We start from the raw sequence: 26,691 nt of genomic DNA on the forward strand, positions 1-26,691 counted from the left end.
GAAGCCGTCTCCTGCCCCAGGATGCTGTGGCCTTTTCTGCAAAAAATGGAGTTCAATCTCTGTGTAAGATGTTTTTTCCTCTCCTTAGGCACTGAAAAGGTTTGGGGCTGAGGCTGCAGAGGACTCTCCCGGCAGGTGACACCAGGGTGTGGCTGCCAACACAGATGTGCCATCTGGGGGTGGCCACACCCTGGAGCCCATGCCCACCTCCTGGAGGCCCAGGCCGTGGCAACGCTGAACTAAGAGACTTCGCCATCGGATGGACCAAACCGGCGGAGCAAACGGGTCCTGCATGGGCGAGGGCAGCACGGAGCCCACGGAGATCAGCAGCGGAGCCCACAGGGGTCCGAGCAGCACGGTGACATCCTCCGGCCCCCACGCCAGCGCCCACGCGGGATCGCGGCCGCGGTCACCGCAGCACGGCCCCGTTCCGAGCCCCCCACGCAGCCCTGCGGGGCCCGGCCCCGGGGAGCCCCCGGCCCCTGCCCGCCCCCGGGGCCGCTCCATGCCGGAGCGCGGTGCCACCGCACGGGGACGGGGGACGCCGTGGCGGCATCGCTGCCCGTGCCCCGGGACCGGCCGCTCCTGCCCGTCCCCGTGCAGCCCCCGCGCCGCGGCCCGGGGGGGGGCGGGTCCCGCCCTCCCCTCAGGGTCGTGCCGGAGCGGGGACCCCCGCGGCCCCCCCGGCTGCCGGTACGCGGGGCCGGGCGGAGGGGGGCGGCGGGGCCGGGGCGAGGGGCCGCGAGAGAGGAGCGGGCACGGGGCGGTGCTGCGCGGGGCCCGACACAGCCCGGGGCGGCGTGGCCGGGCAGGGCCGGGCCGGGCCGGGCAGCCGGTGCCCGCACGGCGGGGCCGCGCCAGGGCGCTGCGAGGCCGCCGGTCTCCGAGGCCCGTGCGGGCGCCGGGGGCGGCGCGGCCCCGGGCCGGGCGAGGCTGTCAGCGCCGGGGCGGTGCGGGACGGTGCGGAGCGGGCCTGGCCGGGCACCGCGGGGGGTGCGGCGGCCTCCGGGCCTGCGGGCCCCAGTGCCGCGGGCGGGGACCGGTGACAAACTTGCGGCCGCCGCACCGTGCCGTGCCGCTCGATGTCCCGCATGGCGCGGGGGAGGCGCCTCGACCCCCGCCCCGCAGCGCTGCGCGCCCCGCGGGGTATCGAGCCGGAGGGGGCAGCGGGCCCGGAGGGGTCTCCCAGCGGCAGCGCCGCCGGGATGGGGGCCACACGCCCACCTGGGCAGGACAGGCGGGTCCGCGTTCTCTCAACCGGCCGGCCCCGCTGCGCCCGGGGCCACCCACCCTCCCACGGCCGCGCCCGGCGGTGGGCACCGGGCGCGGGGTACCGGGCGGAGGGTAACGGGGCGGGGGGCAGCGGGGCGTCGGGGACCGCGACTGAGGACTCTAGGGCTGGGGACATCGAGACTGCGGGCAACGGGGCTGCGTGCGCCGCGCTCGCCGTGCGCTGCCCGTCCGGCTCTGCCCGCTGTCGGGCGCCCGGCGCTGCCCGGGCGTGGAGCGAGCGCCCGCCCCCGCTGCCGCCTCCTCCTCCATCCTTCTCCTCCCCCCGGTGCGGAGCGAGCGTCGCTCCCCGGTGCGGGAGCCGGTGCCCCGGCGCGGGGTCGGGCGGGCGTGTGTGTGTGCGGGGCGTGTGTGCGTTGGGCTCCCCCCGTGCCGAGCCACTCCGCTCCGTGCCGTGCCGAACCCCGGGCGCGGCGGCCTCCCGACCCCCGCCCCTCCCGGGGCCGCGCCGGGCGCGGAGCCCCCTCCCTCCCTCCCCGCGCTCCCTCCCTCGTTCCCTCCCCGCGCCCGCCCGTTCCCTCTCCGGACCGGCCCCCCCGCGCGGGCCGGGGCGCGCGGCACGCCGGGACCCGCAGTCCGCGGGGCGGCTCGGCGGCTCCCGGCCCCGGCGGACGGACTACGGCTCCCGGCAGCCCGCGCGGCCGCGGCTCGCTCTCGCCCTCACACTCCGGCTGCCGCTGCCAGTGTCTCCTCCGCCGCCGCCGCTGCCGCCGAACCGCCGCTCGCAGCGCCCGGGGTCCGACCCGCCGCCTGGGGCAGGGGCCCGCCCCGGCCCGCCGCCCCCCGCCGCCCGCCCGCCTCGGGAAGCAGGTGCGTACCCACCGCCCCGCGCCGCCCCACGCTGGACCCCGGCCCCCGCTGCCCGGGCACCCCGGGCCCGCTCCGCCCCGCACCCACGGCACACGGGGGCAAGCGGAGGGGAGCGGGTGGCCCGACCCCCCCTCCGGCCGTCCGGACGGGATCTCCATGGAAACGGTCCCGGGACACCCCCGGGGGCGGCGGTGGGGCGGCGCGGGGGGGGGTGTGCGGGCTGGGGGGACCGGCGACGTCCTGCGGCGGGACAGCGGCGGGGGCGCGGCGGGCACTGACAGCGCCGGGCGGGGGGCAGCGGGCGGCGCCGGCGGCTCCGCTCCCCGCCCCGCGACGGCGCGGCGGAGCCGCTGCCCTGCCCGGCACGGCTGCTCCGGCTCCGGCACCGGCGGCACCTGCCGCTGCCGGGGCGGTGCGGGGGGTCCCGCGGCGGGGCGGGGCGGCCGCGCAGCGCGGCGCTCCCGGGGCGGCGGTGGGACGGCGGCGCCGGGCGCTCGTGGAGTTTGGCGGCGTGGCCCGAGCCCGCCCCGGCCGCCGCTGTGCCCGGGGCCGGTTCGGCTGCGGGTGCCGGCCGGCCGGGTGCCGGGCGGTGGCGGAAGAGCCCTCCCCGGGGGCAGCGCGGCCGCCGCCACCTCCATGTCCGGGGCTGCCCCGGTGCGGCAGCGCGGGGGCCCGGCCGCGCCTGCTGGGGCTGCGGGACGCTCCGCCGGGGAGCGGCCCCGGGGGCAACTGTTGAGCCGGGGGCTGCGGGAACGGGCGCGGGGCAGCACGGCGGGGCCTAGCCCCCGGCAAGGCTGCGGGGTGCGGGGCGAAGCCCCCGGAGCGGCCGCGAGGCCACCGTGTTCCGGGCAGGGGGGGCTGCCCGCCCCGCGGGGCCCCGGCGGCGGCGCGGGGCCGTGGGCCGTGCCGTGGCCTCGCGGGGCTCGGAGCGGGACGTGCCGCGCCTCGGGCGGGGGGCTCGCCGGGGAACCCGCGCGGACCCGGACCCGGGGCGGGCTGCGGCCGGGGCCGGGGCGGTGCCGCTCCGTGCCGACGCCCCCCGACGCCCGGGGCGGGGCGGCGGGGGCGGCCGGTCCCCCGCCCGTGCCCACGGTGATGGCCGGGCAGCGGCAGGACCGGGCGAGGGAGGCGGCGCTTCCTGCCGCCCTCACCGGGGAGGAAACCAGCCCTCCCGCGGTAGCGTGCCGGTACCGGGAGGGATCCTGCCTCCTCGGCGAGCGACATCGGTCCCCTCATCCCAGTCTGGGTGAGGCCGGTTCAGAGCAGCGCCGGGAGAAGGTCCATCAGGCTGAAATAGAGACGAAGTGAGTTTCTCCTCTCACAGAGCATCCGCTCTCTGACACCCTCATCCCCTGGAGTCTGGGGATGAGTGCTAGGGCAGGGCCGGTGCATCCCGTGCCCTTCGCAGCTCCTGTGCATCTTTTTGGCCCTGTCTGTAGCAGCCTTCCCTTCCCTGTCTTCTCTTGTCTTCCTTCCCTCCCCTTTCCGCTCTGCTTCCATTGCCCTGGCCACCCTTTGGGTTTGGGTGGTCCCAGTGCCAGCACTGGCTGGAGGCTCCGTGGCGCCCGTCGAGGACACCGACTGCATTGCTGTCACCTGGGTGTGGAGACGCATTCCAGGTGTCAGAGCCCGGGCTCCAGCGGGGTTTGGCCTTCAGAGCTGCCCTTGGGACCTCTGGGCTCTGGAGCACTAGTCTGGCTCCCAGGTATGGGAGGCTGTGCTCTGCTTTTGGGGTTTTGGATGATATGCACCTTGACAGGGACATTTTTTAATATTATCATCCCATAATAGCTCTTTTTCAATCCTTAAAAATTTGTGGGCTTTGGTGAGGGCAGCCTGGTTGCTGCAGACAAGGCAGGGTTTAGTGACACCAGTTGTCCAGCAGCTGGGACCAATTATCGCAGCACTGCCCAGTGTGCAGCAAACTTTTATTTTTTTCTGAAATAGGGATGGATTTTTTCTTTTTTATTTCCAATTCATCGTGCCGAGGATCTATAATTACGTGTGGTGTTACTGTGTCTTTAAATCAGCTTAAGCAAATGCGTGTAGGCAAAGCCTGGCTCAGCTCTGCAGCGGCCGGGGCGGCTGTGCAGGCAGCGGGGACCAAACCCGGCTCGGGGCTGCCCTCGCCGGGCACCGCTCTGCCCAGACAGCCCCAGAGGTGGCCTGGCCCGTCCTTGCTGCATTTTGTGCCACTCTTGTCATTCCTGGTCCATTCTCCTACAGTTTCTGACCTCTGCATGAGTGATAATATAATGTAAGATAGTCTGTTCTCTTTTTATTTAGTTTTCTTGTTTAAATTTTTCCCTCATTGCATATCGTGCCCGCTGCGAGTCCTGTGATAGGGCCGTCATAGGTTTTTTGATTTAATTTTTGATTTCATTGTTAATTTTTTCCCATCAGTTTACTCCACCGGCTTTTCCAAAGTGGTGCTCAGAGCCGAGGTGCCGGGGCCATGAGTGCTTGCTCCGGCCCTCTGCACCTCTGATGGACGCCAGACCATCCCATATCAAAACACATAGAATTCCTTGCCTGTGTTACTAATGGCAACGAAGAATTGCCAAAGTGAACAAACTATGGCAAGGGAGGGAGACCTGCCTGTCTTTGCAGACCGTTCCCTTCTGGCCCACCTGACCCCGGGGAGAGCTGCAGGGCACATTGCCCCTCATTCCACTGCTCCCGCTCCTGCCACAGCGGCCAGCTGTGCTCCGAGCTCTGAATCCCACCCGTTTCCCGCAGCTGACCTCATTTTATATTTTGTAGCCATCCAGGGGATAAAACCCCCTTCCTGACAGGTTTTGCTGCTCTGGGAACGAATGTTTCAAAGGTATCTCCCGCGGGTGTGTTTCCAGGGTCAAAGTGCATTGCTCCCGGCCTTCCGCAGTGTCCCCTGGCCACAGGAGCCACATGGTGCTGTGGGAGGGCAACCAGAGCATCCTCCCCATCTCCTGCTGCCGAGGGATGTGGTAGCCTTTCTCTGTTCCACACCCTAGGGCTGGGAAGTCCTTTTCCTTCCTCTGTGCCACGGGCCCACTCAATGCCAGCATGGACGGAGGCACCACCGATTGGGCAGCATTTACTGTGTCCAGAAAGGCTCTGGAGCAGCTGAGCTGCACCAAGTGACCCATGCTGGGATTCCTGGAGTCAGCTTGTGCTGTGGCCGCCACTCAGGCAGGGGGAAAGGCAAGGCTGATGTTCTCCCTGGGTGAACTCGTGCCATTTTCTGAGTTCCTGTTGCCAGCAGTGGAGCACGTTGCTGCCTGTTGGGTCTTTGCTTGGTGCTCTCGCACCTGTGTTGGGGATGATGTGCCTGTCCAGAGCAGGCAGAGGGAATCCTTGTGCTGGGGGGGCTGCTGGTGTTTCAGTAGCTGTCAGCTCCCACCTGCCTAGGCAGGGTGCAGCGGGACACTGCCCATCTCTCGGTGTGTAGCTCATGTGCTGGGGCTGGCATGGCAGAGAGGAAGGGTAAGTGCCTTGAAATCCAAGTGGTTTTTAGTACTTGGAAATGCACAGAGCAGGAAAATACATGGAAAGCCTTTTGTGGGAGATCAAGGCAGCATGGTCCTGCAGAGGGATGTGTTTGCACTATGGAGAACTGATTGGCACAGGCTGTCTCTGGGAGGAGCAGGGAAAAGCCCCCTTCCCGCCCTGGTAGGCCTGGCTGCACTACAGGTGCCATAAGGTGGATGCTGGAGGAGGTCATGGCTCTGGGTAATCTGATCAAAGTGAGTTAGACCAGGTGGCAACATAGTTGTGACATCTGTGAGGGCAAACACCAACAGCACCAAACTCCCCGGCGAGAAGCAAACCCTTGGCTATCTGTGACTGGCAGGTTGGTGCCAGCCTGAGAAGTTGCTTTGCGTGTTTGCCAATGCAAGCACTTGAGAAACTGAGGCTGGGGACCTGATCGGGCCAAGGGATTGCTGTCACTGGGAGGAGAGGGTGGCTTGCAGCGGGATGGCTTCAGAATCTACTTTGCAACCCCTCTGCTGCATTAACGCTGGGGTGGGAGGTGTGACTTTGAGGGGCTGCAGGAAACAATTAGGCAGCCTCACTTCAGGCAGCTCAAGCTGGGATCCCCAAGAGCCAGGGAACAGACAGGGTTTAACAGGGGTCAGCGTGGAGATGGCATAGGCTTAATTCCTGTCAGCAGTGGGAGCTGGTAGGTGAGTGCTGGGGGAGCCTGTCCTGGAACCTTTGCTCAGCCTGCCCCGAAATGACAGTTGTCTTGGCGCTGTTGGGTTTTCATTGCAAGGAGGACTTGTCAATAGATAATGGTTAAAAAATGTCCATTCCTGAAGAACTTAATCTCTGGAAACTTGTTTCCATCACTGTACAGCAATATTTCAGAAGAGTAATTTCTTGACTTAATCCAAGGGAGCTTCCATGGGTAGCCAAGTCATCACTAACCTGAGTAACAGCGCACTTTCACTGCAAGGAAAACATCTGCTTTGCTTTTCCTGGAGCCTGGAAGAGGCGGGTTTGCAGAGTAGCATCGTTTCCTTTTGCGAAACGGTGAGATGTATTGCCTTAATGAACAAAATCCCCTTTTTTAATTCGCCATAGTAGTTTCATTGCAAACCTCTCAGAGGGTTCGCCGTTGGACGTGAGCGTGTTCAGCACCTTCCTTGCTCGCAGTTCTTAGGGCACGCTTTGTTTGGAGAGGTGAAGGAGCTTTAATACCATATGAGCTTCCCCACACAGAATGCCTCGATGTTCTTACTTCATTCTAAACTCGTTTTCTTTGGCGTTAATTAGAATTGGCTGAGCACCTATTTAGCTAAATCAAAATAAGACTGTGGTTTCGTATACACTTCCTTTGGCAGACGTTGTGGATTAAGTCGAGTCTGTGCCAGGCTCTGCCCTCTCTCCGTCTTGGTGAAGCTGATCTAGGAGCTGGTATGGGTTAAAACCAGTCCAGCCAAGAAAAAAAAAAAAGAAAAAAGAAAAAGTGTTTTAAACAGAGATCAACTCCCTGGTCAGGTTTATGGGGATACTGCAGGGCTTCAGTGACATGACTGAAGGGGTGAGGGGAGAGAAGGGCTTCAACAGTTTCTCAGCAGCTTCCTCTGCTTGAAGACAGGCATGTGAAGCCATGCCCTAGTTGTGTTCTCCAAGGGTTTCCTATGAGTTTAATTACATCCCTTTAATGTTGCTTCCAACTGCACCAGGGTAGATGAGAGATCTGCTCGCTTTCCTTGTGCCGACTCGACTAAGAGTGTTCTGACCCAGGGAGGCTGCACTTGCTCTCTGTGGTTCAGTGTTGCATCGGGAGGCTGCTCATCCCTGCATTTCCCCATAAACTTCCTGGTCTGCCTTTTTAAGAATGCTGTTGCTCCACTGGTTTGTGTTTGAACCCACGTCTGGTGCTTGGCCCCTGTTTTATTCCTTCTCTGAGTTCATCTCTGGATTATTTTTCTTTTCTGTTCTTCGTTCCCTGTGAAATGCCTGTCTTTGGCATGTGTCCCACATCGTCTGTAGAGGATAGAGGCCAAGAATCCACGAAACAGTGTTGATCTCTGTCACTGTGTCCTCCCAGCTCCCCTCCTGTGGCCGTCGTTCCGGCCCTTTTGACCAGCTCTTACTTGAGGACTCCAAACGTGCCGTTTCTTCCAGCTCCTCGTGGCACCCCGTTAGCACTCCTCCCTTGCCAGACCTATTCCGGGCTCACGCCTGATCTCTGCTTGTCCCCAGCTCCACGTCGTGCAGCTGCACGCATCCCCTTCTCCCGTTGCAGAGAAGGTCCCTTTTGATTCCTCCTGGGACATCTGTCCTGCTGCTGTGCTTGGGGGCAGAACGTTCCTCCTCCCCTCCTTTCAGTTTAGCCTAAGATGGTGAAATCCCCGCAGATTGTTTGTTCCCCTATTTCCTTTATGTTGCATTTCTCTCCAAGCATCGAAAGACTCCTCCCCTTCCTGCTCCAAGCCACCTCGGTCTCTTTGGGTATGACCCTGCTCTCTGCCTTGGCGTCTGCCCGTCTCCCCCATCGGGAGGATTTCTCCCGTCTCACACACAGTGTGTGTTTTTAGCAGGTTTCCCCTCTTCCCCTGACCTCTGATTTCCGTACGCTGTTTGCGCACTTGTGCCCTCGTACGTGCAGATGGGTCCGTCGGTTTCTCTTTGGCACACCAGCTGCCTTGCCCCCGTTTCTGCCGTGTGCCTGGCCCCTTTTTCCTCCTCGGAGGATCCCCGCCGGCACGTTCGGGCTGCGGCGAGGACACCGGGCAGCAGCTGCGCTCGGGGAGCCGCTCAGCCCTGCGGCTCGGCCCCTGAGCTGCTGGCCCAGCTCCCCGTGGGGCTCCTTTCATGGCACAGACCGCTGCTCGTCCCGTGCAGAGCTGGTGTCGCCAGGAGTTTGTCAGGCAAAAGACAGCCGGCAGAGATTGGGGATCACGTGCTGCTTCCAGCTAATTCCCACTCCCACCGCTGCACTGAGAGCGTTGCCGTGGCTCTGTGCCTGCTTTACCTTCAGGGTTTAGGAATTCCCTGAACCTCCTTGACAGCATCTCTCTCCCTTTTGCAGTCAGTCCTGCTTGGTTTGGCCGAGTCCCCTTGTTAGCACAGGAGATCCTCTCTTCCTCTGCCTTTTCCCTGGAGCAGCAGAGCTTCTCAATGCTCCAACACCCAGCGCTGCCCGATTGGCTGCAACGCTCTCCCCTGAAAAGCTCCACCCAGCTGACACTGCCTCATGGATGCTCCTGAATCTCTGGATTCCCTCAGGTTTTCCACTCATAACTCCAAAGAAAACCAGCACCTTCCTCACAGAAGGAGGGGATAAACCCTTGGTAGCACTGCTGGCAATCCTCTGTTCTCTCCAGGAGCCCTCAGTTGTGGAGAGACCCTTTCTGGGTCTTTGCCCCTAGGACCTGCCATGGGCTGCTTTACGAGAGTCCTGTGCAGCCTGGAAGTTTCAGTGCTGTAAAGGACCATCACCTTGTATAGCTCTGCTTGGCATCTTCTTGTGCTGGAGGTTCCTCTGGAGGGAGATAAAAAATGGGGGAAATGTTTCAAAGGATTGTGAGTGTGTGAAGACACTTGTGTGAAATTCTTGTGGTAGCCAGTGGCAATAACACTGTTTAAGAGAGGGTGAGTGGATGGTGGATTCTGTCCAAAGGCACTGCTAATTCCTCCTAGCCCACTTCCAGACCTGTGGCATCCCGGGGCGTTGTTCCCCATCTGCCTGGCCGCAAAGCTGGGGATGAGTTTGCTCAAAGGGCGGTTGAATCGATCAGCCTAGGGAGAGTTCCCACTGTTTTCCTTTTGCAGGCAGAGTGGTCCCTGGAGCCCCAGCAGATCCTGGAGGGTGAGGAGCAGCTGTCATGATCTCTACAGCACCTCTCTACAGCGGGGTGCACAACTGGACCAGCACAGAGCGGATTCGCATGTGTGGCCTCAACGAGGAGAGGTGAGGTGCGTGGGTGGCGGGCAGGGCAAAGGAGGCACGAGGAAGCCACTTAGGGATCTGGAGAGGCTGGGAAGGGAGCTGATGCTGACTGAACCCCTTTTTACTGGGCTCTAAAATGGTCCAAAGTGCAAATGAGCCACAGGGAGGAGTTGGATGTATTGGATTTGTTGGCATTCCAGGAGGGTCTCCACATCCTCTGCTCCAGCAAGGAGTGTACTGGAGGTCTCGGCAGAGGATCTGTTGCCCCTGTGTGGTTACGTTACCTCCACAGCTTTGGTGCTGACAAGACCAAGTTGTCTGCATGTGCTATTGGCTTCCCTACCTGTGCTCTCGATGGCCAAGGAAGGGAAAGAGCTTGAACTAAAAGCTTTTGGTGACCCAGGAGGGTTTGTGCCAACCAGATGATCAGATGGGAGGGTTGTGACTTGCCACCAAAGAGGAGATTAGGGAGAATTAGTGGCTGGGACGTAGGATCGATCAAGCCAAGCTCTGTCGCTTTGCACCGCCTGTTGATTCCCGTGGCTCGGGGTCTTATTCTCAGAACCGACAGGTTTGTGGCTTCCTCAGGGCCACTGCGTCTTTTCCATGCATTTGCCAAAGCCAGGGAAGTTTTATGTGCACAGAGGCAGCGTGTGGCTGTCATTGCTGGCCGCGGGTGCCGAGGGTTTTGGCGGGCGTCCCTCGAGGCCGGTGCACCAGCAGTGGGCAGGGCCGAGCCCCGGGTCTGGCTCGGGCAGAGCCGATCTGCCGCTCGCAGCACCGCCGGGCGCTCTGTGTCCCGCAGATAAGGGCTCCGATGGCGATACCCGCCGAGCCTCTGGGCGCTGCTCCGAGCTTACAATAGGCGTCAAATTTTGAGATGGCTGGGCAGGCCGGGGGGCTGCGCCCGGGCGCTCTCTTGTCCCCGATCCTCATCTCATTCCTTGGGCCCCGTCTGTGCGGGCGGCACCGCGCAGGGCCGGGCGGAGACCACGCACCGCCCTCAGGGCTGCTCCGGGGCTGCCGAGGGGAGCTGGGCAGGGGGGTCCCGTCGGCTCTGCGGGCAGCGGCGGGCGAGCTTCGGACCGGGGAGCGCCGGGAGCGCCGTGCCCGGGCGGGCCCCGCGGGCGGGCGGGCGGGCGGCTGCGCTCGGGCTCCCCCTGGCGCTCGGCCCCGGCCCCGCTCCGCTCCGGCCCCGGCAGCCCCCGCACCCCCGCCCGCTCCGGCCCCGGCAGCCCCCGCACCCCCGCCCGCTCCGGCCCCGGCAGCCCCGGCAGCCCCGGCACCCCCGCCCGCTCCGGCCCCGGCAGCCCCGAGGCCCTCCGGCCTCTCGTCCCGTTCACCCCCGCCGCCGGCTGAGGAGGCTTGGCCCCGGCCGCCATCCCCGCCCCGCGGCCTCTGACGGCCGGGAGGAGCCCCGGAGGGACCGAGCGGGCTGTCACTGAGCGGAAGGTCGGTGGGGATGGCACGGAACAGCACCAGGCACGGTCCCAGCAGTAGGGCTACAGAGCAGCGTCCTGGGGCTGAGCATACGGAGCAGGAATAGAGCAGGGTCCTGCTGCACAGGGTACAGAGAATGTTCCTGGCACTGGGGGCATGAAGCAGAGTCCCAGGGCTGAGGCAACCCCGAATGAGGTCCTGATGCTAAGGGTACGTAACAGGGCCCCAGCACTGGGGGTACTGAGTCCAAAGACAAATCATGTGCCCACAGCTCTGTGATTGCTGTGAAAACCCAGGACATAGGAAGCAAATCTGTCTGAAATTATGTCATCAACAGAATCCAAACTTGATCTGTTTTGTGCTTGCACTAGCAGCTTGTCCCAAACAAAACGGTGGGGAAGGGCTGTCCGATGAATACCATCGGGGAAGGAGTGTCCCAAAGAGGTCACAGTCCTTGTCCTTGTCCTTGTCCTGTCCAGACTCTCTACTGAGGAATCACATTCCAGAGATGAAGAGTCCAGACACTGGCCAGCAACACATGGCACGTTGGGATCGCCATGGATGCTCTCTGCTCCTGTCCAGCCCTCCTGAGCCCAGAGAGCTTTGGCACCAGATGGAGAACCCCACTGGCAGCTAGGCTGGGCAGGGGGTCCTAGGACACGGAGGAAATAGAAGGAATGGGAATGAGGAGGTGCCTGCTGGGGAAAAGACAAGCAGGATGAGACTCAGGGGAGGATGGAAAGGTGTGGTGGGACAGAATGGAAAATGAAGGGGACAGGAACAGATGTGTGGCACCAGGCTGTGACACTGGGGAAGGCTGGGCTGGCCCATGATGAGGCTGGGTGGCCATGGGTAAGGAAGGTGTACAGCTGCTCCGCTGTCCCACAGGGGCACAGGGAGGGGTGGGATTCCGGAAGGGTATTTCGGGGTTTTGTAATGCTGTGTCTTCTTCTTCACCTAGGAGAGCCCCCATTTCTGATGAGGAGTCAAAAACCAGCAGCTCCCAGCACTTGGGGTCTCAAGAGTTTTGTGTCAGCAGCAGCCTTTCCGAGGTGAGTTCTTTGCCTGCACAGCTGAGTCCAAGAAGGCCATTCCCAGATGGAATAGGCCAAGCAGGAGCATTTTCCCTAATGGATTCATCGGCTCCTTTTTGAGAGACATGCAGTGAGGCAAAGCTGTGCTCTCCTTTGGGCAAAGCTGTTTGCTGCTTTTGCCTCTGGGTCCAGGGTGGGCAGATCCTTCCTGCTTCCCTGGGTGCCACTTGCACAGCTCCCAGGAACACTTTCTCCCTTCCTGCTGCAGGTGGAGCTCACAGCAGTCAGCGGTGGTGGCAGCAGTGTCCAGGGGCTGGATGCTGATGGCAAGGTGGAGGAAAAGCTTGGACCCAAACTGGGGGAGCAGCCACCCGATCCCAACCCAAACCTGGAGTGTGTGGGAAAGACTGTGACTGACGACAGCCTGGGCCCTCTGGCAGGTCAGGGGGATGGCAGAGGGCAGGAGCCAGCGACCCCCAGAGCTGTGGAGCAGGAGAGCAGCGGTGCTGATGCTGCCTGGACACCAGCAGATCCTCCCAGTGACAAGCAGGCTGATGCTGCCCCAGCCTGCTCTGTGGCTCCAGAGAGTGAACCTGCTGGGAACGAGAAAAGCCCCCCGAGCACTGTGGCACAAGGGCCAGGCGTGCTGGCAGAAGGGACGTTGTCTGTGGTTGTCTCCAGCTGCAACACCTCTGCCTCCAGCCCCGCCACCTTCACATTGAACAGGGTTTGCTTTCCCCCCTCTCAGGCCCCTGCTATGCAAAAACTGCCTCTGTCCTTCCAGGCTGGGGCTGTGCTGAGCCCAAGCCAGTCACTGGTGTACATCCCCCCTCCCAGCTGTGGGCAGCCGCTCAGCGTGGCCACACTCCCAGCCACTCTGGGGGTCTCCTCCACACTCACCTTCCCCGTCCTGCCTTCCTACCTGCACGAGCGTTGCCTACCGGGTATTATCGCTTCCCCAGAGCTGCGTTCCTACCCCTACACCTTCTCTGTCACCAGGCCCTTGGCTTCAGATGCCAAAGTGGTGTCTGTGGAGGTGAATCAGCTCAGCTGTCCCCCACCTTCGGGTGGAAGTAGTGCCCAGGCTGCTGCTGAGAGCGCTTCCCTGTCCAGCACCGGCCTGGCCCTGCCCTCCAGCCAGGCTCTGCCGGCAGCACCAGCAACAGGGGGGAGCGCTGCTCCCTGCTCTGGCTCAGCTGTGCAGGCCAGAGCCCCGGCAGCTCCCGAGCCACATGCACCCGGGGCTGCCACTTCCCTGTCTCCTCTAAAGTCCCCTCCCCAGCTGGAGCGTGAGATGGTCTCATCCCCGGAGTGCAGTGAGATGCCTCTTGATCTCTCCTCCAAGTCCAACCGCCAGAAACTGCCTCCACCCAGCCAGCGCAAGACCCCTCCCATGCCCATCCTCACCCCCGTGCACACCAGCGGCAAAGCGCTGCTCACCACCGTCCTCTCCAAGTCCCAGCGTGCGGCACAGGCCACGGGCAGCAGCGTCACCTCGTGCCTCGGCACCACCCCACCCTTGGTCATCTTTCCTGAGTTCCTGCGCAACGGCGAGCAGGGCTCCTGGGTGAAGAACACCACGCTCATCAGCACCATCCCCGGCACTTACGTCGGTGTCGCCAACCCGGTGCCGGCCTCGCTGCTGCTCAGCAAGGATGTCGGCGTGAGCCTCAGCAGGGACCCACACCACCTGCCCAAGCAGGAGCCCATCTCCATCGTTGACCAGGGCGAGCCCCGCAGTGCCGGCATTCCCTGTGGGAAGAAAGCCAACCAGGTTGGCACGGAAGGACAGCAGGATCCTGCCAGGAAACTTCTTCATGGTAGAGCTGCTCCTGGAGCTCCTTTGTGTCAGTCCAAGGACATTGCCACCTGGAATCCTGTCCAGGGAAGCGTGTACCCGCGATGCCCCGTCAATGGAAAACCTTCCAATCCTCAACTTCTGCCTCTGGGCTGGTCTCCGTACCATCAAACCCCGCTGCTTTCCATCGGCATCTCCACGGCAGGACAGCTGCCCCTGAACCAGAGCAGCCCCTGCAAGACAGCCGGGGCAGGCGTGCTGCCGGCATTCCCGAGCGTGCAGCCCGCCGAGCCCAGTGCGGCCGCCCAGAGCCTGCCGGAGGGTGAACAAGATGCTGCGGCCAAGAGCAAGAGCTGCCGGGCCTTGCCCAAGCCCTGCGAGGAGCCGACCAACCCAGCACCACCGGAGGCAGGTCCAGCTTTCCATACCAGTGCTTTGGATGGGAAAGGGGGGAAGGGGAAGCTGGACAACGCTCCAAAGAGTCAGGAGTGCACTCAGCCAGAGTCTGACTGCGGTCAGGAGAGCAACGCACAGACTGAGGCTCCCCAGGGGAGCTGTAGCCTCAAACAGTCAGATGCAAAACCCAAAAACCAAGTGTTAGCGGCGTATTTGTCACATGACCTGCCAGCGGCTGGGCAGCAGGGCCTGCGGATGGTGCCAGAGGTGCCCACGGATGGCCAGCGCAAAGAGCTGGGCTGCAAGAGCTCCCAGGAGCCACCGGCCACGGAGCCCCTGCCGTGTGTGCAGCAGGTGGATCTGTGCAGGGTCAAGAAGGAACGAGTGGAGTGTGATGTGTCCTTTCCCTCGGTGACCTGCCTGCATGCCGGGGCGGCTCCCCAGGCCTTCGCTGAGGCCAAGCTCAAAGGAACGGGGCAGATCAAGCAGGAGGGTGGCACACGCTGCAAGGCCAAACGGCAGCACGATGGGGACACCAGGCAGAGCCACAAGAGACAGAAGTGCCAAGGCCAGGACAGTGAGGAGTCCCCAAGCAAGTCGGGAAGCCGGAGCGTGCATGGCCGGAAGGTGCATAGGGTGGGCTGGGACTGCTGGGTCAGGGCAAAGGTGGGGCTGGGGGAGAGGAGGGAGCTCTCATGGGAGGACAGTTGAGGGCACAATGCTTTCTACCTGTGCTCCTGGGCATTGCCTGGCTGTGGGGGAAGTACCTGTGCTGCAGGTTGTCCAGGGCAGAAATGTATCTTGATTGTCAAAAAAGCTGGAGGGCGCCAGCATAATCAGTGGAGATAGACTTTTGTCCTTTTTGTGCTGCTCCAGTTCAGCCAGTGGGAAGCTCCAGCTTCAGCTCATGTCCTCCTTTCACAGTGGCAAAAACACCACGACAATCCACATGAGCTTGGCAAGCAGGCAGGCCGGGAAGGCCGGGGCGGCCCGGGTTCCATCACGGATCACAACAGCCTCGGGGTAAAGCGCAAGCGTAGGAGGCCAGCGAAGACAGAGTGCCCATCTCCGGCTCACCGTGGAGACAGCCACGAGGAAGGTACTGTAGGGAATGGCAGTGGGTTCCTGTGGCATCAGGCTGCCCTAGGGGCCAGACTGCTGTTCTCCTGAAGCCAAATGGGCTCTGGAGCTGGGTTGGGATCCAAAATAGAGCTGCAGCATGATCAGACTCCCAGAATGGAGGAGATTGGGAGGAACCTTAAAGCTCATCTTTTTCCACCCTGCTGCCAGGGGCAGGGGCACCTTCCACTAGATCAAGTTGCTCTTGGCCAAGCCTGGCCTTAGATGTTTCCAGGGATGGCACATCCCCCACCTGTCTGGAGAACCTGTGCCATTGTTTTAGGACCCTCATTTTCAGAGACTTCCCTATGTCCAGTCTAAACCAACCTCTGTTGGTTTAAAGCCTTGGGCCATCACAGCAGCCCCTGCTATGGTGACACTGCACTGCCCTTCCCACATGACAGGTCTGTGATCTGTTTTCTCATGGTTTGGTTTTCCTCACAGGCTACTTGGAGAAGAAGCCCAAGAACAACTTCCGGGATTTCATTCCGGTGGTGCTGAGCAGCCGGACGCGCAGTCAGTCGGGTGAGTGGGTGCCCAGGCTCCCGGTGACAGTCCTGCATTCCCTTCTCACTTCATCTTGTCCGTGCATTTTGTCCTGCTTTGAGGCTTTGCCTTGTGGATCCTCGTGGCTTTTTTGTCAGCTAGAAATGCCACTTTTTTGCAGGAAGCAATGCTGGCTCTTCAGCTGGTGTGACAGGAGAGTGTGATGTGAGTGGTCCGGAGATTTTGCCATTGCTGGAGGAGGATCAGGAAGAAGAAGAGGAGGAGGAGGAAGAGGAGGAGGAGGAGGAGGAGGAGACATCGTTGAAACATCGCAAGCTGCGCAAATCCCACAGGACATCGCGCTGCCACAGCCGCAGGGACAGGGACAGGTCTGTGTCTGAGAGGAGCAGCTGTCACACGAGGAGGACCCGGGAGCTGCCCTGGAGAGCAGAATCACCCAGGCAGGTGTGGGAGCCCAATGAGGAGGAGGAGGAGGAGGAGGAGGAGGATGGCCACATCAAAAGGAAGAAAAGGAGACGGCAGAAAAGTCGGAAATACCAGACAGGGGAATACCTGACTGAGCGGGAGGAGGAGCAAGTGGGATATCCCCACCGGAGGCGGAAATCCAAAGCAGGTACAACCTGGGAAGGGGGTTCAGGTACTAAACTGGGGACCACAGGAGGAGGTTTTTTTTTATGTGTGGAATTTTTGGGGGGATTTGGTTTTCATTATTTTTATTGTAATGATGAAACTCCCTCACTTTTAATGACTTGGTGGCTGTAGCATGGGCTGCTTCAATTGACCAACTCGTCTTTCAAAAACATTTACAGTAAATTCCAAAGCAGTAAACAGCAATTGATGTGGCTAATTAGACACTGATCTTACCCTTGGCTTAAGATAGAGGGCATGGGAAAATGAGGATGGGGCGAGGTAGCACAGTGGATTTCTGGACAAGCAGGGTCCCTGGGAGCCATGCTCAGCTATCTGTGCTAACACAGGGGGATGTGGAGCCATCCTGATCCAACTAGGCTTCTCTTGGCTTTGTCTTGCTCTATGAGGGTCACTTGCAAACTTGCACCAGGGAGCGCAAGGGCGAGAGGGTTAGCAAGGGTGCAGTGATGGGGGATCCCCCTCTGTGGTTTGTAGACATGAGGAGGAACACACTGTGCCTGTCTGTGCTCACCTCTGCTCTGCCACTGCTCCTGCACCTTCCCCTGCCACTGCCAGACCCTCTGTGAAAGCTAAATCCATGGTGAGCACATCCCTGAGGGCAGCAGTCTCTGCGGTCCCCTCTCCCTGTGCAGGGACAGTCGGGGCTGTGGCACCTGTCCAGCCGTGCTCGGTGTGTGCTGCTGCTTGCCTGTGGCTCGTAGTCCAGAGTCACACAGGTGACAGGGGGGCAAACTGTCATGGGCAGCACTTGTGCCAGCCTTCTGCATGCTTGGGCTGTGCTCTTGGAGGGCATGAAGTGGCCATGGCCCTGCTGCCTTCTGCCACATTGGAGCTCAGACTGGCACTCCTCAGGTGCTGGTGAGATGCTGTGGGGAGCAGAGGTGGCTGCTGTCCTCCCAGCAGCTGGTATCTGCTCCAGCACAGCGTTACACTATCCTGTGGTGTCTGGGAGCCTCTGGCAGACCAGGAACAAAGTTTCGAGTTGGCTTCCTGGTGTCTTGGCAACCCAGGCACTCTCGGGATGCCTCCTGTTCAGAACGGGAGCCTGGAAGGAGCTCTGCAGTGGCATTCAGGAGGGTTTGCCAGCAGCTTTACCACACATCTTATGAGTCTCTGTCTGTCTGTCCAGCTTCCCTCAGAGGCTGGACCTGCTGCATTTTGGATTCAGAAGTTGTGGTCTTGAGCCACCTCCAGTGGCAGTAGAGTCCTGAAGTTTTCTCTATGCAGTGCAAAGTCCTTTCCTCTGTCTCTTTTGAACTGATCTCTTACTCTTTTCATGGAGTGCCTGTGAGTCTCGTGCTGCAGGATTGGGTGAGCAGGATTCCTCCATTCAGGGAAGACAAGGCTGGATTTCCCTTGAGAAATCCTGGTGCTTCTTAACTGGATGCATGTTAATGAAAACTTAAATGTGCTCCTTAACTTCAGGGGAAGATGTGAGAGGGCAAAGCACGCCTGTTGTGTTTAGGCAGTAAGCACTGAGTGTTCACAGACAGCTCCTGCTTGTCCTGCCCCTCTAAGACATATCCCAGTGAATCCTGCTCCCATCTTTCCTTGGGTGTCTCATGTACATGCTGAGTTCATCCCAGATGGGAGAATCTGTGTGTTTCCTCTGCTTCTCCTTCTTGCAGTGTCCCTGCCCTGGGGCTGGATTTAGAATCATGGAACCCCAGAAAGGTTTGGGTTGGAAGAGACCTTAAAGCTCATCCAGTTCCACTCCTGCCATGGGCAGGGACACCTTCCACTATCCCAGGGTGCTCTAAGCCATGTCCAGCCTGGTCTTAGACACTTTCAGGGATGGTGCAGCCACAACTTCTCTGATTTCTGTGCAGCTCTCAGAGATGGGCAGTTTGTCTTGCCTGGTGGCAGAGGTCTGGGTGACCTTCAGTGTGTACCTACAGAAGCTGCACCCTCATTCACATTTCTCCTTTAGATTGCAGGCACCGGAAGCAGAAGGAGTCTGGGAAGGGCAAAGGCACAGAGCTGCAGCTGAGGAGCAGGCTCTCCCCATCACCCCGGAAACCTCAAGGACACACGGACTTTCGGAATGGCTTTTTCCTGGAGCACTCCGACACCTCTCCTGTCCAAGAAGAGCTAGAGAAACCATCAGGAAAACGCAAATGTAAAACCAAACACCTGTCAGGGATCTGTGACGAGGGGAAGGTATGGCTTGAACAGATGAGGGGAACATGTGAGGGGAGAAGGGGACTCCCACAAGTCATGGCCACATGTGCCAAGTTGTATTCCTTTCTTTCTCAGGGGAAAGGCTGCTGCAACCAGCCCAAAATGTGCTCTCCGAAGAAGCCCCAGGACTTGTGGACACTTTGTAAGTCCCATCGGGCCAGCCCAGGGAGTTCCCCTGAGCTGCCCCCAGCCCAGAATGTTCCCCCCGGAGCGCGGCGGCTGATTGTGAACAAGAATGCAGGGGAGACGCTGCTGCAGCGAGCAGCTCGCCTGGGCTACAAGGTGAGTCCTGTGCCCTCCTGCCTGTGCCCCCGCTGCCCTGCCCGGGCTGGCTGTCACAGCCTGCTCTTGCTGTGCAGGATGTGGTGTTGTACTGCCTGCAGAAGAAGAGCAGTGACGTGAACCACCATGACAACGCGGGGTACACGGCCCTGCACGAGGCCTGTGCCCGCGGCTGGATTGACATCCTGCACATCCTGCTCCAGCACGGCGCCAACGTCAACTGCAGCGCCCAGGATGGCACCAGGTGAGCCAGCACAGCGTGGGGCAGGGAGCACAGTGGGTTCTTCAGGTTGGTCATCACTGAATTGATCTTAACCCAAACCAGAGCATTTCCTTAGCGAAATCCCGGTCCCTTTCTGCCCTTGCAGGCCTATCCATGACGCAGTAGCAAATGACAACCTGGAAACCATGTGGCTTCTCCTTTCCTATGGTGCTGATCCCACTCTGGCCACATACTCTGGGCAGACAGCAGTGAAGTTGGCCACCAGCGATGTGATGAAGAGCTTCCTCTGTGGTAGGTGCCGGGCCTGATGTCACAGTGCTCCAGACCTTCCCCTCTGGCAGCATACAGGACCAAATCTGGGTGTGAAAGGGCCTGAGCAGAAAATGACTTAGTCTTTAGCTCTGTCCTGTCACAGAAGCATGTTTTTACCACCCAAACTTTAATTATAGAATTGTATGTGTTTCCTGTATAAGATAAAAGTCAGTTTTCAGTATGCAAGGAGATGGCTGTGCTGTGGTCACACGACTGAAGACAGTGCTCTGCTTGGAGATGCTGTTCCACAGTCCCTGGTTCCACTGCTTAACCTAAGGGAACAGATTTTTGTTGCCAAATAATGCTGCCTTCTATGGCAAAAGAGCCCTGCCCAAATACTGCTGCTGGCAGCAGGGGCTGCTTTGGATCCCTATGGTCGCGTTTGGTGCCATTTGTGTACACGCACTGTTGTGGCTTATCCACAGCAGCAAGGAAGGGACAGCCAGAGGTGGCTCCCAGACAGAGACAAGACAGAAAATCCCCAGTGTTGACAAAACTCTCTTTTTCCACTGCTGTGTGAGCACCTCTAGGGTCAACTACTCACACAGGTTTTGGGGATGGTGATTTGGAGCTCAGGACTGTTCTACAAGTCCTTCTTTCCAAGCCATTTCACACTGTCTGTTGTTTTCCCTTTTCAGCTCCCATTTTCTGGTTGGGGGCCTGGGGCAATGCCCACTCCTGAGCAGCAACACCCTTCCTGCAGCTGTGGTTCAGCTTTTGCTGTAATGCCCAAGTGGGAGAAGCAGCAGGGGTGAAGCAGCTCCCCCTGGATCTGTGGATGTGCACACCAGGAGGATGCTTCAAGCCATTAACTGTCTGGATTTTGTCTCTCTAGATTACCTGTCAGATCTGCAGGGCCGCAGTGACGGAGACCCTCGGACAGCCTGGGATTTCTACAGCAGCTCTGTGCTTGGTGAGTGCAGTGCAGGCTGGCTTGGTGGCAGCAGAGCAGGAGTGAGGCTGTGGAGAACATGTCATTACCTTGGGTTTGGCCACATCCATCTCTACTCACGCTTTGGGTAGAGACCTTGCTGTGGTGACACATGCTGGGAGTGGCTCCTGGGAGGGACTTCTTTGGGAAGCTGAATATGTGCATCCCTTCGAGTGCGGGACTGGGCTGCAGGTGCTGCTGCTGATTCCTCAGGGTCTCTGGTTGTCCATCCCAAGCGTGTCATTCTTGTAGCAGTCCTTGTTGCTCCCCTGCTAACCGGTCACCAAGGAAGGTGAAGGACATACTCATTCCTTCAAGGTGTAGAAGTCTTGAACTTCCAGGTTCCCAGAGCTGCCCATCCCTCTCCCCTGCTTTGGAGGCGAGATGTTCATCCAGGGGAGGTCCTGTTCTTACAACACCAGGCATTTTTCCCAGTGAAGGGCTGACTGCTGCCTTTACTGTCACTTCTTCAAAACTGTGGTTACAATGGAAGGTGTTCTGGATCTGGCATGGACCTGTGGCACACTGGAGTCCCTCCAGCCTCTTCCAAGTTCAGTGCTCCCAAGCCCTCCATAAGGACTTGGAGCATTTACACTTCAGGCTGTGAGACTGCTTGTTGATTGTAGTTGTTCACCTCCATAACTTCCAACATCCTTCTAGAAACAAAAACAAATCTGATACATTCAGGAGGGTGCTCTTGGAAGAGGACTTGTCTTTGGAGGACCCTGATGTCTTTCCATTCCAGAACAGGAGAAATTCTCCACTCCTGAGAGCACTGTTTGTAGGCTGCTGCACCTCAGCCCTGCCAAGGGAACAGTTCAAACCTCAGCCTCCTTCCTCAGAATTTCTCACTCTCAAAGCTGTCACAAGCCTTTACAAAGAAAAATAGCTGTTCTTTGCAATATTTTAAAAGATACTACTCCTTTTGATTCATCACTGATTTCCTGCTGCCCCATCCATGGGGCATTCCCAGTGTTGCCTTTGGGAGGCTGTCTGGCAAGGCAGGAGCTAACAGAGCTGGGAAGTGATCCCTTACCCTGCCAGGTCTGTTTCCAGCAGGCACAGGAAGGGACCCTCCTCCCCATCCTCCTGGGATCAGTTTACAGCAGCAGCAGCTGAGGTGCCAGCCCCTCATCACCTGTGCTGTGCCAGGCACTGCTGCTGGACACTGCCAGAGCCACAGAAAAACCAGGATGCCCAAGCCTGAGACATGGGCTTGTTTCTTTGCAGCCTGTTTACTGTGTGTCCTGCAATGTCACTTCCTGGCTCAGGTACCTCAGCAGTCACCTCGGGTCACCTGGAACAGGTACAGCCCAGGGCAGGGAAGTACCTGGTTCTGTTCTGGAATAAGGGAGCTGCTCTCAATCATCACAGGCAGCAAACAACTCTCCTCCTCCCGTGGATCAGTCCTTTGAAATCTCCCTTTCCATCAGCTCCAGCAGCTGAAGCACTGTATATCCCTCAGGATACAGGAGAAATCCCAAACCCTGCTTGAGCTGTTCCTATTCTGAGGCAGGAATGCTGTCCACATTTTCCTTGAGGTCTGCAACTCTCTGGGGGCAGAAGGATAATGAAGGAAGCCAGGGTGTGGGATCTCTGAGGTGTGGAAAAGTCATCAGTGTCCTGCGCTTGGTGCTGCTGGAGCTCCAGACACAAAGTCCCAGTCCGGGGCTTGTCGCCACCTGGGACAGGCATTGTTGTGCCTGATTGTCTCCCTCAGTGGTACAGAATGTTCCTGTCCTTGGCCCAGCCTTTGCATGGGCAGACAGACAGGACTGAGCTTTCAGGACAGACAGTGAGCCCTATTTTTGCCACATTAAATGCATTTAACTATTTTTTTCTGAGTTGCTCAGGATATCTGAGGTTTTTCATGGATGGCATCTGAGCTTTGCCAGCAGCAACATTGGATCAATAATCACATCACTTATTTTTGTCCTATTCTATAGCAAGTTTGGACGATTTCAGCACCCTATTTCTTAGGGATTTTTTCCCTTGGCAGCACTAGGAAATAACTGTTTTTCCCCAAGACCCTGCCTAAGCCAGTGTCCCCTGTCATCTGCTGTTTTCCTCAGTTGGAATCCTACTCGTGCTGGGTGAGCAGCTGGGTGTGTGAAGCTTCCTCGTGCGGCACACCAGAAGATTTTCTTCTTTTCAGCCTTTTCTCTTGTGCGTGGGGTGGAACTTTTGCACGATTGGTTTATTTGCTGAGGGACACATTGGGTCTTGCTGCTCTCTGTAGAATCTAAACTCTCTTATCTGGGAGTTTTTGGAGATCTCCTATATTATCTCAGTGGGACAACACCACTCTTCAAACTTAAGACTATTCACACCTCTTCATAATAAAATCCAGGCAGCAAGCTTCCCTTCAACAGGAGCTTTTCAGATTGGTAAACAGGAAAATTACCTGTTTTTAAATGGTTTTGGATCCAGCCTGCTGTTCTCCATCCCCTCTGGACACAGATCCTGCTGGAGCTCAGATGCCTCCTGGAACACCCAGGCAAAATCTCTAAGTCATAGAATCATGCACTGGTTTGAGTTGGAAGAACCTTGAAGACCATCTTATTCCACTCTTCTACCATGAACAGGGACACCTTCCACTGTCCCAGGTTGCTCCAAGTCCCATCCAACCTGGCCTTGGACACTTCCAGGGATCCAGGGGCAGCCACAGCTTCTCTGGGCAGCCTGTGCCAGGGCCTCACCACTCTCACAGGGAAGAACTTCTGTATATCCACCTTAAATTTCCCCTCATGCTTGGTGCTTGGTTGGATTAGTCTCTGGTGGCACAGCCTTGCTGTCCTCACTAAGATGGGTGCTGGCTGCCCTGGATCACCTGCCAGAGGTTCCGAGGGTGGGATTTGGATGGAGAAGCTCTTGAGGAGCAGAGTGCTTGCTGTGCCTTCCTTGGTAGGGCCTGTGCATGCAAAGCCTCTCTACACCCACCTCCCTCTTTGCTGTTCCAGGCTCTTCCAGGCTGAGGATATGTGTGCTGGCATGGGAGAGGGGTCAAGGTCATTTTGGAGAGAGTCTGGGGTCTACCAGTGGGGTGGCTGATGGTGCAGACTGTGCACTGTCCCACCTGTGGGACCAGAGCACACCTGAGTTTCCTGCCACGACTGGGGATGGCCAGTGAGCAATCTGCAGAGCAGCCAGCACTTGCTCCATGTTCCTCTGGGACGAGGGGCTGGAGGGGAGCAGGAGGGGTGCAGTTCTCACATGGCTGCAGGAATGTTTTGGGAAGGTGCCCGTGGGGTTGTGGCAGTGGTAAGGAGGTACCAGCATGGGCCTGGTGTGTGACTGAGCAGTGCCAACCTCTGTCCTGTTGCAGAGGGGAAGGACAGCATCGGCTGCGACCTGCTGCTCAACCCTCCAGGGAGCTCAGACCAGGAGGAAGAGGAGCAAGAAGCAGATAACTTCATGTTTGAGTTCTCAGACAAGCCACTGCTTCCCAGCTACAACCTCCAGGTGTCCGTGGCCCGGGGGTGAGTGCCTTTCCCTGAGCCCTGGGCAGGACCATGCGTGGCTGCAGCCCCGGCACGGGCAGCAGCAGCTCGGTTGTTCCAGTGGGGTTAATAGCTGCTCGTGTATCTCAGGGTTTTTTTTCATAGAATCATCACATTTCCCAGAATGGTTTGGGTTGGGAAGGTCCTTACAGCTGATCCCATTCCACTCCCCTGCCATGGGCAGGGACACCTTCCATTAGACCAGGGTGCTCCAAGCCACATCCAAGCTGGCCTTGGACACTTTTAGGGATGGGGCAGCCACAGCTGCTCTGGACAGCAGAGGGAAGGTGTGGCTGTGGCACTGAGGAAGTTGGGGAGGCAGTGCCTGGCTTGGCACAGCATGGAATGTTCTCAGGGAGTAGGGAAGGCTCATCAGGGTTCCCCCCACCCTCCATGGCCAGGCACATACTGCTGCCCTGAGTGTCTCTGTGCTGTGCCTGTCAGGAAGCTCCCCTCTTTCATCCTTGTGGTCCTGCTAGTTCCAGCCCCGTGTTCCTTCAGCAGCAGTTCACACTTATGGCTCTGAGATTGTTTCCTTTCCATCTGGGCTAAATCAGTCCCAGCACTGGAACACCATTCCCACCTGCACCCCCTGTGACACAGTGGCTATTGCTGGGGCAGAAGGGTGACTTGGAAGAGGCAGCAACCAAAGTACCACTCTTCTCTGCAACAAATTTTTGTGCCTGCCAGTGTTTGTCCATGCAGAGGGACACATGCAGCATGCCCTCCAGCAGTAAACCACACCAGAAGCTCCATTTCCTGACCATGTGGCCTATTCCTGGCAGGGAAGCTGCCAGGACCTTGTTGAAGGCAGGGCTTTTCACATCACTGTCCCTGCCTGGCTGCGAGTGTTTTAAAAAGCTGTGACCTGTGAGGCTGTGATCAAACCCCAGTCCGTGGGCTCCTGAGGGGAAGCAGCACATGGAGAACAGTGCCAGGGCAGAGGGGAGGGCCAGCATGGCAGGAGGCGGGGGGAGGGCACCGTGCCTGCAGTCCTCTCCTCTCCTATAACCCATCGTGCTCTTGCCATCCTCGCAGGCCCTGCAACTGGTTCCTGTTCTCTGATGTGCTCAAGCGGCTGAAGCTGTCCTCCCGCATATTCCAGGCGCGCTTCCCGCACTTCGAGGTGGCCACGCTGCCCCGGGCAGAGTTCCAGCGCCAGGTGTCCCTCAGCCAGGTGCTGGCGCAGGAGGAGGTGCCAGCAAGCCCCGAGCTGGCGCCGGGCGCGGCAGAGACTGTGGAGCTGGTGCACTACGAGCCCGAGCTGCTGCAGCTGCTGGGCTCGGTGGTGGAGTACCAGGCGTGGAGCAGCTGACGGGGACAGGCCACTCCCGGCATCACGAGGCAATAATAAGGACCAAGGGGAAGCAGCTCTCTCAGCGCCAGCAGCAGGGACCCGAGTCTTAGAGCAGCCGCTCCTCCTCTCCTCAGGGTCTCCGCCAGCTGGGGAGGGAGGACCCTCGCCTCCAAGGCATTCCCAAGGACCCCCGCCCACGAGCAGTGGCGCTCGCTGCCGCCGCCGCCTCACCCAGCCCCGGTGGGTGACGGAACCCCCAGCGCGGGGCTCAGCGAGGGGTGCGAGCCGCCGCCCCTCCCCGCCGGACCCTACGGAACTGCGCCTCTCCGTTTGCCCTCCCCCTCCCAATGTCTTCCATAGTATTTATTTAATTAGTATTTAATTTGTAATGTTTTCTTTGTTTTTGCTGAGTCTGTATCACTGTGATGGTGAGCTCCAGGCTGTGGGATGAGGCCGTCCCCCGCCCCTCTCCAGCCCAGGGGTTCCCGTCCCTCCCTGCCAACAAGCCAGGGCACAGCCCCTTCCCTTGCCCTTGTAAGTGGCTCCTGCTGCCAGCGCTCAGCCCCAGCCGGGAGCCGGCCCCACTGCTCCATCCCCTCCCGTGCCTCCTCCTCCATCTCATTCGTGCTGCAGCTCCCTGTCCCCGGCGGTGCCGCCCGGGCAGGCGCAGCCCGCGGCCCCCAGCGCGTCCCCCGCTTCGGCAGCTTGTGCCCCGCCGCAGGCCCTGTCCCCTCGGCAGGAGCCGCCCCCCTGGCCCGCGCCTCGCCGGTGTCCCGGGAGCGGCTTTCCGTGCAGCCGCGGGTGCGGGCAGGCTGCTCTGCCTCGGGGCCGGTACAGTTTTATTGTACAGGTGCTAACAGGACTGAGGTCGGGACAATCGGGGGATTTCTGGCTCTCCCCGCTCCGCAGCGGGAGCCTTGGGTGAGTTTTTTTGTTGGTTCGTTTTTTCTTTGTGTTGTGTTTCTCCCCAGCCAGGGCAGGCGTTTTCCCCCTTGGAGCCCTGCTGCCAGCCTTCCCTCCGAGGGCCCGGCAGCACCTTCTTTAAGCCAAGGGTTTTTTTGCCTTTGGGTGTGTATTCTGGTTGCTCTTTCTGATTTCTGTTTTATTATATGCAGCAACAGGCTGTGGTGTCAAAAACACTGATGTACAGAAAAAACCTGCATCAGGCTCCCTGGCTCCTGCCTTTTTTTTTTCGTGTCCAGGCAGATTTCTGTGCATGTCAGCGTGAGTCTGTGGTTCAGGGAAGGGTGAGGGGAAGTGGCCCGTGAGACTTGCAGGGCCCATGTGTCTGCACAGCTGGAAAACCAGGGACACTCCACTGTTCCTGCCTGACCCTGGTGCTGGGAACTCTGCAGCCAAGCCCAGTGATCCCCAAACACGGATGTCGGGGTAGCCCTGTCTGGTCCCAGCACCCCCAGCCTGTTCATGGGGCAGCTGGTCCCTGGCTGGCTTTCTCTCCTCTGTGGGAGCAGAGAGCACTCAGGGCAGTGCTGTAGTTTTGTTGTTTCCTTAGGAAGGACAGCAGGAATGTTATGA

General features: G+C 59.5%; 1 protein-coding gene across 1 annotated transcript; it reads left to right on the top strand.

The window, feature by feature from the left end:
• The first annotated feature begins 2,049 nt into the window (after positions 1–2,049).
• Positions 2,050–25,868, top strand: BCORL1 (BCL6 corepressor like 1). The gene is made up of 14 exons (XM_058814249.1): positions 2,050–2,100; positions 9,367–9,505; positions 11,886–11,976; positions 12,227–14,779; positions 15,077–15,251; positions 15,716–15,796; positions 15,939–16,391; positions 18,360–18,589; positions 18,686–18,892; positions 18,970–19,136; positions 19,261–19,406; positions 20,263–20,340; positions 23,684–23,837; positions 24,897–25,868. Exons 2-14 carry the CDS (start codon positions 9,420–9,422, stop codon positions 25,171–25,173), a joined length of 4,698 nt encoding a protein of 1,565 aa, XP_058670232.1. The 5' UTR covers positions 2,050–2,100; positions 9,367–9,419; the 3' UTR covers positions 25,174–25,868.
• The last annotated feature ends 823 nt before the right edge of the window (positions 25,869–26,691 follow it).

This window comes from Ammospiza caudacuta, chromosome 14 (assembly GCF_027887145.1).
Source record: "Ammospiza caudacuta isolate bAmmCau1 chromosome 14, bAmmCau1.pri, whole genome shotgun sequence".
Classification (NCBI taxonomy): Eukaryota; Metazoa; Chordata; class Aves; order Passeriformes; family Passerellidae; genus Ammospiza; species Ammospiza caudacuta.